General features: G+C 39.6%; 1 protein-coding gene across 1 annotated transcript in view; it reads right to left on the bottom strand.

Moving 5' to 3' along the window:
* NDHL (inorganic carbon transport protein-like protein) overlaps positions 1-22,283 on the bottom strand; it is a 52,583-nt gene extending 30,300 nt beyond the window's left edge. Inside the window, exons 1-3 of the mRNA XM_087687563.1 lie at positions 21,988-22,283; positions 15,070-15,180; positions 12,108-12,209 (exon numbers count right to left, since the gene is read on the bottom strand). Of these exons, the coding sequence (XP_087543689.1) occupies positions 12,108-12,209; positions 15,070-15,180; positions 21,988-22,257 (483 nt within the window). The 5' untranslated portion in view covers positions 22,258-22,283. The remainder of the gene's footprint in view (positions 1-12,107; positions 12,210-15,069; positions 15,181-21,987) is intronic.
* Positions 22,284-22,605: the final 322 nt, after the last annotated feature.

The raw sequence follows: 22,605 nt of genomic DNA, 5'->3' as shown, positions 1-22,605 counted from the left end.
GTAAATGATAGTCAATATCCTATCATTCCCTATAGGTGTCCTAGGAAGCTCAAAAATAAAATCCATTACAATGCTCCCCCAATGCCAATCTAGAATAGGCAGGGTTGCAACAAGCCCAACATCTTTTGCCTATCATGCTTTACCTTTTGACATACGATACATGTCTTGACAAACTACTCTACATCATGCCTCAAAGCTGGCCAATAAAAGAAATGCTCCACTGCCTTGACTATTGCATCAATACCTTTGTCCTGTATACAGAGGTGCTTTGTGACACAGTGGTCCATGTAGCATAAAAAATCCATCTCTAAGCACAAAGTGCTCATGTCTCTGGCCATTGCAAAGCTAATCATAAACATTAACAAGTCTAAATCAATAGCAAATTACTCTTTCAAGGCATCTAACTTAGTGTGATAAACCATACTAATGGGTAAATTTTGTGGCTTACATGATAGTACATCAGCCATAACATTCTTTTTACCATCAATATATACAATCTAAAAATGAAACATTGAGAGAAACTTCACCCATCTCATATGCTTCTCTAACAACTTTGTCTACATCAAAAAGTACCTCAAAGTCTGATGGTTTGTCTAAACTATAAAATTAGCCCCTAACAAATAATATTTCCACATAGACAGTGCATGAATTACAACCAAGAGCTCTTTCTCATAGACTTGCAAATTCTTCTCTGCACCGTGGAGAATTCAGTTCTCATAAGCCACAACACAATCATCCTGCATAAGAACAGTCCCAATGTTGTTACCACATGCATCGCACTAAACAACAAATGACTTCCTTAGATCAAGCAACACAAGCACAAGATCTGGGGTCATCTTTTTCTTTAACTTTTCAAATGCCGAAATTTCCACTACTGTCTATCTAAATGGCACATTCTTCTTCTGTAAAGCATGCAAAGTAATTTCAACAAACCCACATATATACTTCCTATTGTAAAAACATAAACCCAAAGCTACGGATCCCATAGACATTCCTCAAAAGTCGCCATGATCATATTGCCTCAATATTTACATAGTCCGTGCGAATACCATCAGTTGATACAATATGCCTTAAAAAGTGAATTTCATACAAAAAGAATTCAATTTTCTTGTCATTGATAACTAGCCTATACTTACGCAATTCATTGAACACAATGTCCAAATGTTTTCTATGCTCTACCTTGTTCTTTGAATAGACAATTGTCTTCAAAGAAAGTGTCCACAATTTCTCTATGTGACTTGAAAATGCAATCCATCATCCGATTAAAAGTGGCAAGAGCATTTGTGAGCCCAAAAGGCATGACAAGAAACTCATATGACCCAAAAGATGTCCTAAAAGCTATCCTAAGCACATCCTTCAATCTAATTCATATCTGATGATATCTACTTTTCAAATCTACACAACTAAATATGACTACCCCTTATAATCTATCCAAAACATCATCGATCCATGGGATCGAAAACCGATTCTTTATCATGATCTTGTTCAGAGCATAATAGTCAATGCACATACGCCATGAACTTTATCATGATCTTGTTCAGAGCATGATAGTCAATGCACATACGCCATAAACCATCCTTTTTTTGCATCACAAGGACTAGAGAACAAAAAGAAGAGTTCGGCTGAATCAGCTCTTTTTCTAACAGCTCATTCACCTAACTCATAATCTCCTCTTGTGGGCTACACCAACTCTATAGGGTGGCTGATTAGATGGGCTACTTCCACGGATAAGATCTATGCCATGATCTTCAAGCCTTTCAGGCAGTAGCTGCTCTAGAAGTGAGTAAGAGAAGCAATCAACATACATTTCTAAAAATGACATGTGATCTTTCTCTAACTTGGACATATTCCCAACATTCTCATTATCATCTTTATCCTTAGTATAAACCAAGTACACTGAAAGATGATTTTTCATTACTTTAGAAATGGCAACAACAAATACAACAAGGACAAATTTCCCTTTTAACTTTACATCAAGTGTGAGTGTCTTTCCCTTATGTTAAATAGTGATATCTTTTACACGAGAATCAATCACCACATGCATACGGTGAAACCATAGCATTCCCAACAATACATCACAATCCTCAAGTGAAGCAATGAATAACTCTTCGTTGTCTCCAACTTTCCCCATGGGTCCCATCTCATCCTCTCTCACGCCTAGACAGGCTGCCATGTCAATAGAGATGAAGTTGGCTCATACACCATTATCAAAGAAAATCAATGCATGCTAATCTCTAATTTTGCCCCATGCTTTACACAACTCAATAGTATCATCATTGGGCTAATCATTAACAACATTAAGCACCAATCCCACTGATGTTTTGGGCTTCTTTTCCTTAGGATCTCCTTGATTTTTTGATTTTCCAACTTGTTGTCTATTGGAAAAGTCCCTTGCAATGTGACTCTCCTATTCACAAATGAAACATTTATGTACAGCCATCAATTCCCTACATTGTGCCAATGTTTTCGAGCCCTTTTTTTGCTATTTTGGCCTCTTTTTGGGTTGATTTTCAGATCTAGCCCTTTTCTTAGCCTTAAACAACTTTAGCTTTGCCTAGCCACCCAGTACTACAGCCTAAGGCATTATGATGAGAGGTTTCGAGAAGGAATGTTGTTGAATGATTTATAGCAGCAAGAGCCTTTCAAGTTTCCATGTACACCTCTCATGAGGACGTGAAATTTTATTACTTTGCTTAGCATTTGATTCAAAATTAATCAAACGTGCAAATGTGACATGCGCAAATGAGGTGCAAGTCAATTAATTATTTCACATTGTGGGACCCAAGACCCCAAGATATCAATTGGTGCCAAAGGTAAATACTAAAAGTTATACTAAGCTATGCCTGATAGGTACTAAGTGGTACTCAATATAAGATTTGGACCTAGACCAATTTATTAGCTACTAATGTCAGTGGTAACATTAGAGACTAGGCATTAATTTATTTATTTAATTAATGCAAGTCTAAGGGTCAATAACATTAGAGAATGAGGGTGTTGAACTGTTCTATAGCATTGGAAACATGCCCAGATGCTGGCAATAGCTATTTGAAGGCTTGCAAGAGCACGCAATAAGCTTAGAAAGGCTAGAACAAGCAATGAACTGCGATTGGAGGTTGGTGATAGTCATTTTTGGCTCATAGACTGAAGGCAATTGCAATTTGGGCTTCTCCTGATCAGGCCACGGCAAATTGGATGTGGTTTTCACGAAGCAAATCAAAAATTGCTCTCTACAACATTCTCCAGTCATTTCTCAGCTCCCCTTAACATTTTTTAGCAATTGGAGTCATCAAAGGAAGATATGTTGGTTAATCTCTACTATAAACTCTAATTTACAATAGAGATTAGGATTTTGACAACTGTCTTAGGATATGTGCTCAAAATTGAAGGCCTAAGACTTAAATTCTAGCAATTGAAATTGAAGAATTTTAGGAAGATTCAAGAGGCCAGACATAAGAGGCACTTAGATTAGCAAAGGAGATTAGTGAATCTTAATTGTACTCCATCGATTTGCAATTAAAGATAAAGAATACTACAATAAGTGCCACTTTTGGGGCCAACATGCTGTCTATTCTTCAAGATTAAAGTGATAAAGTGTACATTTCAATTTATGTGATTTATTTACTTGCTGTAATCATTGTTAAATTAGGTTATTATCACCCTCTCCAAGAAGAAAGGCTAGTTCCATGGTTCCATTGTCCAGATACTATCAAATCCCTTGATTTGGTGGGCCCGAGGCACCCATTTGAAGATGAAAAGTATTGTTCTAGTGCTAAATTTGTGTTCGATTGAGCATTTACAAAAAGTATATCCTCTTACTATGAGATGGAATCAAGTAGTGGCGATGCATCTCATTCTGAAAATGCACATAATGAAGGGGAAAATGCAATACCTAATCTTGGAACAAGCTTACAACATGGACAGCAAGGAGAAAATGTGGTTGTTGATCAAGAAGCACATCCTTCAAGGCCACAAGATGCTAATGACTAGGAAGGAAGTGAAGAATATGATGACCAATTCAAGGCTTGATTAAAAGCAGTAGCTAACATCTTTGTTCAATTGGCCAAAGATCCACAGTTTGAGAGATTTTTAAATTCTTCCAAAAAGGATAGCAAGGGCACGATGTAGATGTCATCTTCGAGGGCCTCATTGGCATGATGCTTGGGTCGCAAAGTGGTATGTATGGTAATGCATTTACACCCCCTGGTGCTTTTGGGGCTCAAGGAATAAGTGTTGGTCGTGCAAATGTTTCATATGGTGTTGATCATATAGCATGCTTATTTTTGTAACATGTGTTTAAGTATCATGGCATGCCAAAGTTGATCACCAATGATCGAGACCCTCAAACGACTAGTTTGTTTTGGAAGAGGATATTGGAAAATATGGGTACAATACCGCAACAAATGGTCACAAAAGAGGCAAATTCTACAATGCTTAATCTCTTGAGATGCTATGTATTTAAGCATAAGTCACGATGGGAGCAATATTTAAATTTGGTAGAGTTTGCATACAATAATACAGTGCATAGTTCCACTGGTAAAGCTCCATTTGAGATTGTGTGAGGTGGCAAGAAAGTATCTCTTATTTTGCATATAAAGAACAAGATCTTTGAGACTGATCGGTATTTAGAAAACATGGATGCAACCTATGCAAAGTTTAAGTATACTCTTTAGAGGTCTCAAGAGAAGCAAAAGAAGGCATCTCATTGACATAGACGTGCTTTGTAGTTTGCAGAGGGCAATTATGGGTTGGTGCATTTAGAAAAAGCAAGGCTGAAAAAGATAAAAGATAGAGAGAGGTGGTATCAAAAGTTGAGTATGAGATACTATGGGCCCCTTCACGTGCTAGAAAGAATCAATAATGTTGGCTGAAATTGCCTCCACACTAGCAGATACACAATGCCTTTCATGTGAGCTTGTTGAAGCCTTTTCATGGTGATGTGCATAAGGATATATCTACTAAACTTCAGCCAAAGGTTGAAGAGCGGGATGAGATTTTGGCATCCGAGTAGATTTTGGCACATAAGAAGAGAAAGATTAGAGATAAAGTTTCCAAACGGTATTTGATAAAGTTTCAAAACTATTCACCAATGGATGCTAAGTGGATGGAAGATAATGACTTGGAAGACCATTCTCAATTGTTATAGCCCTACCTCAAGCCTTTTCAATTAGAGTCAACTCTACGGGCTCTATCAGGTTCAATAGAGCAAGGGTCCACGGCATTGCCTGATGCTCAAGAGGAAGGTAATACATCCACTCGTCTAGTGATGGATAGGTCTTGTGTATAGTGGATCTCCAATGTATTCAATATGCATCCAAGCAACTATGCTGATAATATGTCTAACTATGAGGTCACTATATGACGTACTAATCACTGTAATAAGTATGCTAATGGTATGGTTTTTCACCTGTAACTCTGAAATTATACATTTACATCACTTTGCATTAGTGTATGATCTTTTGAGATTGATTATCAATTGTTGGTTTTCAATGGATGATCCTTAGTTCTCAATGGTATTCAGCTGGTTTTGTGGACAGCAACATATTTTATCAATGTCATTGATACTTCAGCCATGGTTCATCCTCAGTTTATACTTTGCTATGGTTGCTTGGCTAGAATAGTTCAAATATGCTTATGAGAAATGCATTCTATGGGTTTTTGGCCGCAATATTGGATTCTTTATGAGTCTTGTGTTTTATGTATGCTGGCTGGAAATTTTCAGCGAGTGTTTGGCATTAGTATGGTTCAACGGCAATGGCCAATGATGTTTTTACTATGATGCATTTTGGAATATTTCAAATTCAATATGTTTTGCTTTGCTACATTGTAATGTAATCGAGGATGATTGCAAGGATTTCAAGGGGGTGGTCTCATGAGGATATGAAATTTTATAGCTTTGCTTAACATTTGACTAAAAGTTAATCAAATGTGTAAATGTGACTTGCACATGTGAGGTGTAAGTCAATTATTTCACAATGTGGGATCCAAGACCACCAGATATCAATCGATGCCAAAGGTGAAAGTTGTAATAAGTAATGCTTGATAAGTACTAAGTGATACCCAGTTTTAGATTTGGACCTAGATCCAAGGCCTCGAGATATCAATTGGTACCAAAGGCAAAAGTTGAAATAAGTTATGCCTGATAGGTATTACATGGTACCCGGTTTTAGATTTGGCCCTAGACCAATTTATTGGCCACTAATGTAAGTGGTGACAATAGAGACTAGGTATTAATTAATAACTAATGCCATTCTAAGAGTCAATAACTGCTTAAGGACACTTTGAAGACAAATTGACCTATCCAATTTAACTATTGGCAAGTGAAATTAATTTTCCAAGCACTAGAATGATTATTAGATTAATTTTGTAAAATAATATTCAAAAAATTACTTTAATAAGCTGGATATATTAATTTTGCAAAATAATATTCCAAAAATTAATTTAACAAGCTGAAAAATGGGATTAGAAGGTTGCTGCTTGGCAAAACTTACTCATGCAAGTGGTAAAAACGTTTTTGGTGACTAGTGCAAGTCTATTCCAGCTATTGGAGAGAAGAGAAGACAACTGGAGGAGAAGAAGAGTCTCTTGAATTGTTCTACAAGATTGAAGACCTGCCCAAGAGCTAGCAACAGCTGTTTGAAGGCCTACAGTAGCAGGCAACAACCCCATAAGAGCCAAGACAAGCAAGCAACATCAGTTTGGAGGCTAGGAACAGCCATTTCCGACTCCTAGACTAAAGGCAATTGCAGGTTGGGCTCTCTTGATCAGGGCAATAGCAAATTGAAGGCGGTTTTCACGAAGAAAATCAAAAATTTCTCTCTCTATAGCATTCTTCTCAGCTCCCCCAATTTTCCAACAGTTTGAGTCATCAAAGGATGAGGTTTCAACCAATCTCTGTTGTCAACCGTAATTTACAACATAATTAGGGTTTTGACAACTGCCTCGGGATATGTGCTCAAATTGAAGGCCTAAGATTCCAATAGCTGAAATTGAAGAATTTCAAGGAAAATCAAGAGGCCAGCCAACCAATTTCAATTTGGGACTAAATTTATTTCACAAGGAGTAGGGTGAGGGCCAATTCCCCAAGCAAACGAAGGAGAAAATTGGTTTGAAGCCTTTCTAGTCATTTATGATAGCAAGAGGCACTTGGGTTAGTGGAGATGATTAGTGAATCTCAATTATACTCTATCCATTTGCAATTGAAGATAAAGAAATACGGCAAGGGGTACCAATTTTGGGGCCAACAGGCTATCCATTGTCCAAGATTATAGTGGTAAAGTGTACAATTCAATTTATATGATTTATTTACTTACTGTAATTATTGTTAAATCAGGTTATTACCACCCTCTCCAAGGAGAAAGACCGGTTTCAATGCCACTAGTAGAGTTCGTCATCCATCCTCCACTCACTTCGTGACTATTGGGAACAACTACAAGGTGGCTCTCCGCACCACCATAGAGCTCTAGTCATCCATCCTCCACTCGCTCCATGACTGTTGAGAACAACTACAAGGTGGCTCTCCACACCATAAGGTGAAGGCTTATTCCGCAAGCAAACCAATGGGCAAATTGGTTTGAAGGATTGCTAGTCATTTATAACAGTGAGAGGCACTTGGATTAGCAGAGGAGATTAGTAAATCTCAATTGTATCGCACCCATTTGCAATTGAAGATAAAGAAATACTCCAAGGGGCACCAATTTTGGGGCCAACAGGTTGCCCATTGTCCAAGGTTATAGTGGTAAAGTATACAATTCAGTTTATGTCATTTATTTACTTGCTGTGATTATTATTAAATCAGGTTATTGCCACTCTCTCCAAGGAGGAAGATTGGTTTCAATACCACTAGCAAGGCTCTAGTCATCCATCTTCCACTCACTTTGTGACTATTGGAAGTAACAAGGGGGCTCTCTATACCAATGGGAGCTTTCGCAGTGGTTCATTCCTACTTGGGGTGGCCACGGCCTATTTTTCATATTATAGGATGGCCACCCTCAGTGCTGCTACATTTCCCCTCCGTGGCTTCTATCCCCCATCCCTCCAAGACCGCATTCAAAGGCTTGTATATATGAGTGGTTTCTCCAACTAGACAATTGAGCACTTGTACTTCATTGTAAATTTGACAAAGAGAGAGAGAGAGAGAGAGAGAGAGAGAGTATATTAACGTCTCTAAAAGGCCAATGTGGCCTATGAGACCAAAGCAGTACATACAATGATGGTGTGTTTCTCATCTAGAACGAGAAAAAAGATGAAAAACATGCCTATAAGACTGAAAAGGAAATGAAATAGTGTCCCATAAAAGGGAAACATGTCAGTGATCTGAAAGTGAGAGTAGAGAAAGGAAAACTCTCCATCAATGATATGTCTGTTCTCTAGGGAGGTGTATCTCTGCATAGCTGAGGCGTCTTGGCATCTGTCTCCTGTGGCGCTCAATGATGGCTTTAATTTGTCTGTGGTGTGGATGTCTAGGCCTTCGTCCGGGTGGACATGGGCGCCTAGACCGGCTAAGTGCCACTGCTCTATCCAAAGGGACACCTACGGAAGATGAGGTCCAATGATGATGTACTCCTGTAGGCTGTGTGGCAGTAGTAGTGGTATCCGCCATACTCTGTCGTGTATCCATGAAAAAGTCAGTGACTGCTCTCTGTCTATGTGAGCCGAGCTGTGGGGGCCTCCTACTCCGTAGAATTGTTGCTCTGCGCCTCTGGAGCTCCAAGAGGAAAAATCCCAAGCATCTCTGATCCTCATACTGCATGATCCGTCTCAGGGGTCCAAAACCCTCTCGAAACAGACAGTGGTATCTACCTCGTATGTCGTAATATACAGTGCATCGGCAGATGTAGTGTTCCTCTGTCTCTGGCTCTCTGTCGCATAGTGGGCATATGCGTTCTTCTGTCTGTATACCCTCCCATCTGCCTGTCTCAATCCTCAGGTGGTGGGATGAGGTGCGGATCTGACCAATAACTGTGCGTAGTCCATGAGGCAACTGTGTGTCCATGTAATTGGATCGGGTGATGAAACCATCCTCAGATACCTGGAGGAAGTGGGTCTGGTAGTGTGCCATCCTCGTGCCATGGGGCGAGGGGGGTCGGATCCAGGTCTTCTCCGTATCTAACTTCCGTATGTCTACTCTGATCACATGGTTTAGCTTTGATCGGCTTAGGTCAAGTGTAGGGCAATCCAGGCTATAGTCAAAGGGGGGTAGTCTGTCAATCTGCAGACCATGTAGACGCATCCATGTACTCATCTGAGCATACCAACAGTGTCTGTCACCATCTGCTGCTAGTTGTCTAGAAGAGAGAGAGAGAGAGAGAGAGATTAACATCTTTTGACGCTAAAATTGGCCTATAAAACAAAACCAAGTACAATGTTGATCGTCACTAGACATCTAAGTGTGACATGCAAAAAGATAATCAATGATATATCATGAGAAGAACCTAAACTGATATACAAGACAAAATAGTGCCATGTAGGATGTAACAAGAGGATGGAGAAGTACATGTCTAGCTATGTGGCTAAGTGATATCCATGTATCTAGTTCCATCCAGTCAAGATCGGTGGATAGAGTATGTCATATATCTCTAAAGAAATAGTATAAGGGTAGTATCTAGACTGAGCCGAGAGAGAAAGAAAGAAAGAAAGAAAGATGTATTAACGCCTCTAGAAGGCCAAAATGGCCTTTGAGACCATAACTAATACAACTGGTATCATCATCTCTCATCAGAGAAGAAAATAGAATTATGTCTAGGTCTACATGATAAATTGAAATGAAAAATGAAAAATATGGAAAACTGAAAAGAGTATAGAGTATCTCCCTCTCACTATATGGAATCCACCAAGACTTTGCAAGCTACCTCTGACTAAGTCATCGTGGTAATCTTCGTCTATAACGAGCAATCGTGACGCAAACGTGTCACATATGAGCATGCCTACGTTGCTGAGCAGGTACCCTAGGGCATCATGCTTTGCATAACATTGTAGTTTTGTCTACTGTGATGCCACTTGATGATGGCGCCTATCAGTAGGAGATGTAGTGTCTAAGGTGCCAGTGGCTAGGGGTCAGCTATACTGAAAAAGTCTGTAATTGCTCTCTGGAGGGGCGGATGTGGCTGGGGTTGCCTCTGATCCCATAACAATGTTGCTTTGCGCCATTGGAGCTCCAATAAGAAAAGGCCCAAACATGGTCCTCATAGTTCATCACTCATCTCAATGGTCCAAAGCCCTCCTGAAAGAGGCAATGGTAGCAGCCTTGGATATCATAGCATACAATGCATCAACAAATGTAGTGTTCCTCTGTCTCTAGCTCCCATCCACAAAGCTGGCACATCCTCTCATTTGCTACAATATGGCTCCATCGACCTATCTCAATCATCAACTGATGCGATGAGGTGTGGATCTATCCAGTACCAACTCGAAGCTCGTGAGAAAGTTGAGCATCCATATATCTCAGCCTCACTGTGAAGCCATCATGGGAAAGCTGCAAAAAGTGACATTGGTATTGTGCCATCGTCATGCCTAATAGGAAAGGGGGCTTGGAACAAGTCCTCTCTGTGTCCACTTAAATAATGTCTACTCTAATCACTCTATTCAACTCTAAACAGCTAAGATTCAAAGTGGGACAATCAAGGCTATAATCAACGGTGGCAAGCTGTCTATATTCATGCCATCCAAGTTTAGCTATGTGCTCATATGTGCATACCAACACTGTCTATCTCCCTTTGCTGCAAGCTACCTTGAAGACTCCAGAGCTAGCCTAGGGTATCGATCTTTAGGGAGCTGCCATATCCTCTGGAGGAAAATGATTGCCTGGAATAGTGCCTCCCCTACCATGGGTGCTGCACCCAACTCTGCTCGAATGATCTCTTGTGGTACTGAGGCTTTCACCCTTATCATACATGCTATCATCATGACCAACAGTCTCTCCATATGTTCCTTTTTACTGAAAGCATCTTCTACATCAGCCTCTTGATGGTTTTGTGATTCAGTCATGTTACATGGATACATACTAGTCCCATGGAGTATGGTGTACCATTGGTCAACTCCACACATCCTCCCACTAGTTAGGCATAGAGATTGGTCACTATGGAGTAGACTCCATCCCCTTGGAGGATGAATTTACTAGTATTGTCAGCTTGAGCCTAGTCTAAGCATCACTACATTTGTAGGTGCCAAGTATACTATGAGATTAGAGGGTGCTTTCGCTCCTTGTTGGGAGAGGAATTTGGACCAATATCTAGGGTTATGGACTTCCTAGATGAGTACTACCTTAAACTCTTCCTTTTGGAGCCATCTTGACATAGAGAGTAGCTCCTATAGTTTCTAGAGAGTCACCTTGGGGATACATGGTAGCACATCCTTAACTAACTATAGAGCTAGCTACATTTGACACTTTAGAGTAGACTCTAGTTCGACCCATGGTTCCAACACCACAAATAATCACCTTAGATAGACCCAATAAGAGATGGAGAGCCTTCTTCAACCCTAGATCCTCGGTAGGTGTCAACTAAGTCCTTGCTACATGTAGCTGATCCTGATGATTGTATTGAGCTCCTCTCAATTGAGCTCTAAGAAAGGGGAGTCCAAGCTAGATTGTAGAGATGGAAGGTGACCCATATGTAGCTCATGTGGCTATACCCATGTGGTCATCTGAGCATACCAATAACCAATGTCACCTCACGATGCTAGCTGTCTAAATGACTCTAGAGAAAGTATAGAGTATCTTTGTCTCAAGGGCTAGCTAATGCTTCTACACCCCCCTTCACTCCTATTCACATGTGCAAATTTTACAAGTATTTTAAGTGATGGTCCATACTGGGATACCCTCCTAGGGCCAAGTTTTATGCCCTTTTTTCATGGAGTCCAGTTTCTCAACATTTCTTGCTGGAGTGACTACTTTTCTAACCAGATTTGATCCTCTGTCCAATTTGGCAACCTGCTTGGACACAATACATGAGGCATAGAGTGCAGAGAATTCAGCAGCATAACTTTTTTTCTTGTGAATCCACTTTATAAACAAGAACAGAACTAACAAACTTGATAAGACACTGATTCACATCCCTGAGAGACACATAATTGCAAGGGGAAAATTAGACTGGATGTTCCAATATACAAACCGGGACCACAATGAAATATATGAAAGAAACGATGATCCACGATATGATATTCTGCGTCAAAATATGAACTTCCTCCTGAGTCACAGCAACTGCAGCATTGACCTGTGATGAAGAGAAGAAAAATTTCAGTAACCTTAAATGAAATCTAACAATCACATACTTCATTAACTAGAAGCATGTCGTAACCTCCCATTTGAAGTGCATAAATACTTGTATCCAAATACCATGAAAACCCCTATTCATCAAGAACCATAAATCATATCTTTTGTTGATGGCTTTGGCATGCAATATGGAATTCAGTGATCTGTTTTTATCAATTCGATGCACAAAAAGGTAAGAAATTTACAAGATGAAAAAGGGCAAGAATTTTGTTATCAATTACATGTTACATAACAGCACGTACACGATTTTGCCTCTCCACCAATTAACTATGAACAAAATCTTATGGTCGTGGAATTGGAGGACTAGAGTCACAATCTTTTTTCATGATACTCAAAGGCAAAGCATAGCTTGCAAATTCTTCTTTTTGATTTTAGATAGTCATACAACGTAGGCAGTAAAATCAATAATGTAAAATCGCTCCCACGATTGATGCCATAGTCTCCATTGAGCTTCTTTTTAGTTTTAGATGATCATACAACATAGGCAGTAAAATCAAAAATGTAAAATCACTCCCACAAATGATGCCATAGACTCCATTGAGCTTCATATAGACCTGGAGCTGTAACTGGATCCTTCCATAGAAGGATCCAATCATTCCAATGTAACGTGTGCTTTCAAGACACACAACATCCTTTTTAACATTTTTGGTAAAATCAGTCTCATACCAGGGTGGGCCTCTATTTGAGGCCATGCAACAAAAAATACCTCTACCTGCTGGTTTTCCCAGAAGCAATGGCAATCATAGAGGGTTTGCTAGAGTGAGTATCTGAAAGAATCATATGTGAAAGCTGGCGGAATCTAAACAGACAGCAGTTTGGGTCAGTCCATATTGTCAGAAGGGAAGGACACTACACCATAAATATGAAAGCCTTGGCATTAACAGGACTGACATGCCAACCTGACCCTAACTTACCTTCCTTCCCACAGCCTATTCATAGAATCCCACTTTTCATATTCCACCATCATTTTCACCATCTTTGAGATTTGACTAGCTCCTGCATCCTTGCTCCTCCAGTCCACACGTAGCCATACACACCTACCCCAAAAGAAGGTAGCCAACAAGGAATCAATCACTGAATCAGCCTCATTTACTGCCCTTCTTGAATTCCCCACCTTGTAATCCTACTAGCCTGCAGTCCCCGTCTTGACTTTTACATGATTTGCTCTCCCTTCATAGGTCACCTATGTGAACCCACATGTCCATATCAAAGATGCATACTTAATCATCACCTTACATAACACCTCTACTCACTCATGTTAGCCTGCTTGTTCATAACAATGAGGCAGCCTTTGTCATCACATCCCCCATGATCACAAATCATCCCCATGTCAACTATAGTGAGAACACACTCACTGCACCAGACGACTACTCCTGGGAGTACGTAAGGAGATACCCCTTAAGGTAACGGCCTATCAATTCATGTTGTTTCCCAAAAAGTACCCTCTATGTTTGAAAGACCTATTTGTTTTGTTTTATGATTGCAACTCTGCCAGCAAGGACTCCGTCAGTGAATTAGCTGCTTCTACTCCCCTTCTTGAATTCTTACACCTTGTAATTCTACCAGGTCCATGTCAAAGATGCATACTTTATCCCCACTTGACATAACTACCTTTACTTACTTGTGACTCATGTGGACCCACTTATTTGTATCAATGAGGTGGCCCTTATCATCCCATCCCACATGCTCTAGAATTATCATGTCTACTGATCTCTACTTTATTGAAAATCTATTCGCTGCACCAAAACAACTAATCTTGGAGTATCTAAGGAGGTGCCCCTTAAGGTAACAGTCACTCAATTGATGCTGTTTCCCAAAAAGTGCCCAGTCTTTGACGGCCTACTTGTTCTGCTTTATGTTCGCAAGTCATCTTTCCCCTTGTTCTATGGCTGCACCTTGAGAGTCTTTCACATCCCTCTAAGTTGATCACCATCAACCAACATACTCCATGCCTTATTAGTGGTTCTTTTGCAAGTTTCTTTTCCCAACTTACGAAATATTCTAGTGTTTGCAATCTTTTAGCTCCTTCAGGCATAGGGTTTCCCATCACATATCAATCAGAACCAGACAACAACATACACCAACTGGCTAAACCATTAAACCAGCTTAGAGAAACAACTCTGAAAATGTATCTGCACCTCATGACGGAATGCTGTAGCAACACTCAAGCCTTTATAACTTTCATAGTTAGCAACCTGTAACTTCACTCTCTTTGTCTAAAAACCTTGACTGCTTCTAATGTTTTGCTAGAGAGAACGTGGAAAGCTGCTCACTTTCAAACATACCCACGAAAAAGATGAATGTTTCCAGGTTTCAGCAAAATGTAACTTGTTACTTGCCATATTGGTTTGATCATCCTCCCAAAACTGGGCATAGTAGTAGAACATAGATCAACTGTAGGTCACAAGAACCCTACTGCAAGAGCTAGAGCAGATGTTTACAATTTTCCATAGTCCAAATAACACATTTTCAACCAGCTGAGCACTACCAAAGTTGTGCTCATAATGTCAGGACTATTAAACTTTGCCACAGTTTATAAGGGACCAAAGAGGAGATTGCCATGTGGTGTACATCTCCATCAAACATGGGCTGAAGTTGTCAAAATTCCATAATGCTGGACAACAGACATAAGGTTTGTAATAATTCAACATTGCCAGACAATCTACAATCACAGATGTACATTTAAAAAAGCAACAGACTTACATATTCACTTATTCTTCTTAAAAGATGTAGAGCTTCTCTCACAATACTAAGAAGAAACTTCTGGACCTTCTTTCAAAATAAAGAGAAGGAACACAAACCATAAGAAAGTTGGCAGTAAGTGAAAAAGAGGTGATCAACCCTCCAAGTCCCAATGGTGTGGCAGTTCTGGAATTATCACAACCTTCCTCACACAAACGTGCTTGCAAAGTCTGTAATCAGAATAATTGCATTATGTAAGCCTCCCTCCCTTCCCCCCCCCGCCCCCACCTTCTCTCTCTCTCTCTCTCTCTCTCTCTCTCTCTCTCTCTAACACACACACACACAAAGGGTAATTATATTAATTACTGGAAATTTACAAGAGTAACAAGCGAACTAAAAAGATGGCAGAGAAACAGAGAAACTATCGTATGCCATGAGACCAAATCCTCCTGGGGAGGAAGACCTGCATGCTGCACAATATCAAGCTACCAATGAAGAAGGCCTTTCAATCAAGCAATATGAATTTGAAGACCTGAATGGAAGTCAAAAATAAAAGCATTCCAGGTGACCCAGTTACGTCAACAACCCCAGAAGTGCAAAAAGTGGAACACTATCTTCATGTGCAGCCACACAAGATCCTTAATAAGCAAATGATGAATCTCATTAATTGGGGCACACTCCAAATGCAGCCCCCATATACGTCTCCAATCCTGCTACGGATTATTCAAAGAGAGTCCAAGAAAGGGCTGCCGATCACACAAAGATGAAGGGTGTGTCCTATAAGTCATGATATCTTCAAGAAACGCAAAAAATCTGTCTCGTCAACTAGAAGGACATCAATACACCCCATGCCAAACACAACCGCCTTATAACTCTCCAATCCTGCTAGGGATTATTCAGAAAGAATCCAAGAAAGAGCTTCTGATCACACAAAGATGAAGAGAGGATGTCCTATAAATCACGATATCTTCAAGAGACACAAAACCTGTCTGATCAACTAGAAGGACATCAACACACACCATGCCAGCAAAGTCACATCAGCAATAGAAAGTAATCCAAGGTGTGCCATTCAATTAAACCTGGGTCTAGCATCTTGTTTTTCTTCCCATGAAACTATTTCAGAGATTGTGAGCAATTCAGCTGGCATAGAATTGGCATGCAATCTATCCTCGCCTGAGTGCCAACTCAATTGTTAAATCACAACTTTTCATAAACAAAACAAATGAGTCAATAAGACTGAAGATTGTATACTAATAGCCTGATCTACATTGAGCACATGCAACCAAGAACCCTATAGTCTAGCATTCCCATATACCATGAACTTATATTCAAGGAAGAAACACACTATAGAGACCCAAGTTTGATGGCTGTAATACATGACTTGAAACAAGGACCATCTCAGTGCCACTGAGTCCTTTTTCCAAACCATAAAGTTGTAAGAAGTTGGGAAGAATAAGGATTCAATGTGTAAATAATATTGATGCCATGTCACACTAACATTGGTACAAAAAAAAGGGGACATGTAATTTTTCTCATCTTTTGACACATTAATACATTACTGTCTTACGTCTCTCCTCATCACTCTCTTTCTCTCACTTCACTTCTTCTCTCTCCTCTTTCTATCTCCAGTTCACTTCTTGACAAGTGGTATCAGAGCATTGGTCTTTGATCCATTTTTCCTTCTATTTCAGTCCATAAAAACCAATTTCAGAGAAGTACTATAGGTACTTGACATAGACAGTGTCTAGTAAAGGTTTGCAACACCTACAATTAGCAAGAAACTATATCGGGAGATCTTCAAGGGTAGATTTGGCAGTGAAAGGCTAAAATAGCAAGTCGTCATCAAATTTTCATGGAATTTGGAGGTAACTAGGTCACATGGGAGTTAACCGAGCTTAGTTGGGAAACAAATGTGGTTACTTTCAAAAGAGAGGGTTCTCTTTCCCCTTGCTTGGAGCTTCCTGCAAGTTTCATGGAGTCTACCATCAAGATCTCTTCATAACTCTCAAATCCTTGCTCTTCTTGACCAAATAACACATGTTATAGCTTCCCTCCTTCAAGATCTTCAAGATGACAACCTATTTGCCACAGGTAAGCTTAGCCATGGAGCCAGGAATAGCCCCAAAAAATGCAATGCATTTTTCAAGTTGATTCCAGCCTACCCCATGTTATTCATGTTGATTCCTCAGCTCCTAGCACTTCTTCAGACCTTTGACAAGAGAAATCCTTCAGCAAACTCCAAAGATTGTACTCCATTTTTTAATCTTCAGCCTTCCTGTAAACCCTAATTGTGCAAGCGTCAGCTCAAGCTTCAATTTCTCTTCAATTTCCTCAAGATTCTTCAGTATTTCAATCCGTGGATCATTTCAGCAAGGATTCTTGAAGAAATTGCAAGGATTAAGCACGAATGGTTAAAGATTGAAGCTTAGGAGCTTCCATAGAGCCAAAACTTGGGGGAAATGAGTTTAATGCTTAATCTTAAGCATCTGAAGCTTCAAGATTGCTCCCAAGCATTAAATACACAAGCCTTGATGATTATTTTAGCAACATTGGACCACCAGAGACTTCATCAAGTATTTGGGGATTGATCAAGTCATCATCAACCATATCAAAGGTACTCTTCTTCGATTCTTAATCTCTCATTAATCCAATTACTAAGCTTAATCCACATGATTGAGAGATTAAAAAATTGAATAATTTTCATCAAATCTCAGCCAACCATTGCTTGAATCAATCCATTTATGCAATGCAATGTTTGCTTGACGCATACTGATTCTAATCGGTGAATTAGAAACTTCAAACTAAAATTTCCAACACTATATTTAATTCGATTGATTAAGCCTATTGATATATAAGTTTGCTCACTCTAATCCATTGATTGGCTAATTTCTTTTACCCAAGCTTAAAATATTGTAAAAGGGTAAGTACTAGCAATCAGTGAGTCACTGAATTGCATTGGTAAGACCCTCTTCTTATCCAATTTTTCAAAAATTCCATCCTATTGCATTTCATGAAAAGGGGCTAAATGAATATTTCAGAAATGCATTTCATGTTGGTTGATTATAATATGCTATTACCATGTTGATATACCCACCGAGGAAAAAGATGGATACCGGGAAAGATAGTGGGACAAAAGAGAGGTGACCCTCCCTCACTATTGAAGATCCCAAAGGGATGCAACCAACCGATCTGAGGGGGACTTTGCCCACCTTCCAGTGATTCGGAGCCTGTGTAGGGAGCCTATCCTGCCATTTTATCCCTCACACAGATACAGTGAGTAAAGTATTGAAGATTGAAGTGCCTTCAAAGACTCAAGTACTTTCAAGAGCAAAACAGGATAAAACAAAGACTTTACAAGACACTACAGGATATTTATACGTCCTTACATCCACCAACTTCATTACTGAAATACAAGTGCAGATACTACACGGTGCCCATAGGTCCTATACAACCTCCTACAGAGTTTGATAGCCATTTGGAACCATCATTTTACCCTTCCAGGTGGAAACAAGGCATTTATAAGTTGAAACAAAATGCAGACTTGGACAATTCAGACTCAAAGATTGAATTGCAAAGTTTTATGTCCTAAACCTGTTATGATATGCTATAGCTCATCTTAAAGAGGGCATCGTTGGCTTCGATTTGAATCAAAAAGTTTGGAAATTGAAGCTTCCTAACTCAAGTTATAGCTAATTTTCTGACAGGGGATACAAGACTGCACTATAATGGCAGGGCATAAAGGCAAAAATAAGGCCCAGGATGAGTATGCTCAGTAGATCAGAGATTCTATAGATGGTCTTGTTTACTAGTCAAACGAAGTCTTCCATTGAGAAGTCAGTGGATTCAACTACCTAAACAAAGGCTTCCTTTGACAAGTTAGTAGAATATAATGCTCAAATAATTGCTCAATTCTCCCAATGGATACAAATGCAAATGGGATCCAAAGAAGCAAAGGAGAAAGCTTATTCAAATAGTGAACCCTCAGTCCCACTTCAGCCACCTAACCAAAATGGTCAAGGTCATGGAATCATTGGACGAAGGGGTACCCCAAATAGCCAATATAAAATAGGTGAGAATTCACAAAGACATAATAACTATTTGGGCAGTTTGAATTCTAAAGAAGATATTGATGAGGCTAATGCAATTGTATCCACTCCTGAAAATGATGATCTTGAGGAAGGAGTTAGGCAAGAGTACTTTTATGATCCGGCCGACTCTTTTCCTTTTGATCCAAGTGGGAGTGTTCCTTTTGACCCAGGTGGGACTTATGATGAGCCACTTGCTACCACTAGTTGTTCCATTTCCATGGATGCTTGGACAGGTTCTAAGAGCCCTAATACTCTCCGTATGAAGGATAACATTCATGGAAAGACCGTGTTCATCTTGATAGATAGTGACAGTACACACAACTTTGTGAATAAGTCCATTATGGACAAGCTGAATTATCTTCCCACTTACTTATAGCAACCCATAAGAGTTCAAGTGGCCAATGGTAAAGAAGAAATCAACACCCAAATACACAGGTTTCATTATAGCTGGCTGAAAATTATGAAGCAAAAGTAAACGTGATTACCTTGGAAATGGGGCCCATAGATATTGTACTCGATTGTGATTGGTTGATGATATTAGGCAAAATCACTATGGATTTCTCACAGATGTATATGGAGTTTATCTTTGACGGACAGCTCATCCATTTACAAGGAATTCTTAATAGATAAGATTTTCAGCTTATCACCATTCAACAACTCAAAAAGGAGTACAAGAGACGTTGATAGATATTTGTTTTACACTTAAATAAATAGATTGAAGATCAGTCCATAAATTCAGCAAGTCACCCAGCTTTGAAAGCTCTTCTTGAGAAGTACAGGGACTTGTTTGAGGTACCTACTTCATTGCCTCCCAAGAGAGCAATAGATCACATTGAAGAACAAGTATCCAATACCCACGATTGATAATTTGCTTGATGAGCTTAAGGGGGCTAGATTCTTTACGAAAATTGACTTGAGGTCAAAGTATCATCAGATTCGCATGCGAAAGAGTGATGAGATCAAGACTGCTTTTAGAACTAATCGAGGGCTCTATCATTTCCGATGATACCATTTGGACTTACAAATGCTCTCACTACCTTCCAGAGTCCGATAAACAAGATTTTACAATCTTTCCTCTTTTAGTTTGTTTTGGTCTTCTTTGATGAAATTCTGATTTACAGTAAGACCCTTCAGGACCATCAATCACACATGAGGAAGATTTTTTATGTATTAAGACATCACAAACTCTTTGCTAAGGAGAAGAAATGCTCTTTCATGCAGATTGAAGTGGAATATTTAGAACATATTGTCAATGAAAAGGGAATCCAGGCTAACACCAAAGAAAATGCAGTGTATTAAAGATTGGTCAACACCTACTACCACTACTTTACTTGGAGGATTTCTTGATCTACCTTCATTCTATCACCGATTTATCAAGCATTATGCAGCTATTGCAACTCCTTTGACTGATAGATTGAAGAATGAATATTTCTTTTCAGATATTCTTGCAGATAGTAGCGCTTCAACTAGTTAAAGGAACTCCTTACTTCTACTCCTATTCTAGTATGCCTGGATTTTTCGAAGGAGTTTACCATACAATGTGATGCCAGTGGCCGAAGTATTGGGACTGTTTTGTTACAGAAGCATGGAGTGATTGCCTTTGAAAGCCGTAAACTTACAAATAAGGAAGTAACTATAAATGTTTATGACCAAGAGATGTTAGCTATCTTGCATGCAATAAAGAAGTGGCACCATTATTTGTATAGTAGCCGTTCAGAGTTTAAAGTGATCACAAGGTCCTTAAGTATTTTCTCACTTAGTCCAATCTGACTCCTAAGCAGCTTAGGTGAATAGCTACATTGTAAAATTATAATTTTGATATCGCTTATACAAGGCAAAGACAATGTAATGGCTAATTCTCTTTCTCATATGTGACTTGCAAAGTTTCAACAATGACTAAGCTACATAATGACTGGATTGAAAAGCTACAGGAGGCTTATCTTTTGGGTGAAGAGCTCAACCATATTTTTCAAAAATTACAGTAAGGTCTCATCGAAGACAACTCACATTATCAGCTTCAAAATGGCCTCATTTGATTAGATAACAAGATTGTCATTCCCTCTACTTCTTCTTTTACATAAAAAATTATGGAAGAGTTACATTCTTTACCTTTAGTTGGACACCTTGAAGTTTTCAAAACCTATGATAGGATCAACAAAAGCTTCTACTAGAAAGGACTGTGAAAAGATGTCAAAGACTTCGTGCTCTATCCGCTTTTGGGCTTTAAGTTGTTTTCAGCTACGAGGAATATTATGTGCTGTTTGCTTTCGTGTGTGGTTCATGTGGCGTTTGTTGAAATATTTAAATTTTTTGTACTATGTTGTGTATCCGACAAAGTCAATTCTCCCAACCGACACTCCTTGATGTCTTATTATCGGATTGTGAGTGAGACTTACTCTCGATCGCCGCTCGCATAACAACGTTATCAAATGACGAATCCAATGAGAGATCCTCTACAGAAGATATCTACCAAGTGACTTTGAATGAGCCAATAGAGGCATCAGGAGACGATAAGAGATGCAGATGTTTAACTTTGAAAATTTTTCTCATATAACATCTCGATGATCGCTACACATAGAGCCCTATCATTTTAGTAACTAGGTCATAGACGTGCCATGCTTTGCTTCCGCATGCTGCCATTCTGCAGAATAATGCTGTCCCACGTGTGCAGCTTTTTGGCTGCTAGTTGTTGCTAGACTCCTACGTTTCCCCATTCTCACGTGTTTTTGCCTTGTTAGAGGAGATAATGTGTACCAAATGAAATCCAACACCCATTCCGTGAGCTCAGGAACAAAATGTAAACTTAAACCAAACCAACGTGAAAAGAAGCAGTTAAAATCTGACGTGCTTATGCCTATTACAAAGATGAGATCCATCCATGGACACGGTGGTTGAACCGGTACCGACTCTCTCTCTCTCTCTCTCAAAAGTACAGCGCATAGGACCAACCTCCGCTATATCACTGAGGCTTTCACCGCGATAGGAGATATATTGGGAAGGCCAGCCGTTGCTAAGGCTGTCAAGTCGAGTCGAAGAGTCCTGCTTTCGGAAGGGCAGAGAGCGAATCGCTTGTGCTGCCTTGAAAGGCAAGGCAGGCAGTCGAGGCAGACCATATGCTCGAGTACACGAGGGAGAAGAAAGACAGGAGCTGCTCATCAAGGCCATTGTCGATACAAAACCTGAGACTCGTGTGGCTGGCAATATGTACAAGTTCTTCATGGGATGAGTATACTCTGCTCTTATACAAATATCTATATACAAGATAAGTATATATATTTTTATTATATGCACGTATTATATATATGCATATGCATACTATCTCTTATTTTCACATTTCCGGAGGCCAACCTATAAATTGTAGAATTTTTAATATTTGTAAAATAGAGCTTTTGAATCACAAGCCCCCACCCACCTACTAAAAAGGAACTTTCAAAATAGCAAATGATAGCTCATATCGGCTCCCCACTTTCTAAATCCCGTCCCTCGTCCAAACCCCTCGAGTCTTGAGATGGCTCTCTCTCTCTCTCTCTCTCTCTCTCTCTCTCTCTATGGTGTCCTTCTAGCCCC

This window comes from Lygodium microphyllum, chromosome 11, assembly GCF_053477565.2.
Source record: "Lygodium microphyllum isolate KBCC chromosome 11, Lygodium_microphyllum_v1.1.10, whole genome shotgun sequence".
Taxonomy (NCBI): domain Eukaryota; kingdom Viridiplantae; phylum Streptophyta; class Polypodiopsida; order Schizaeales; family Lygodiaceae; genus Lygodium; species Lygodium microphyllum.
This window is presented reverse-complemented; position numbering and strand designations above follow the sequence as displayed.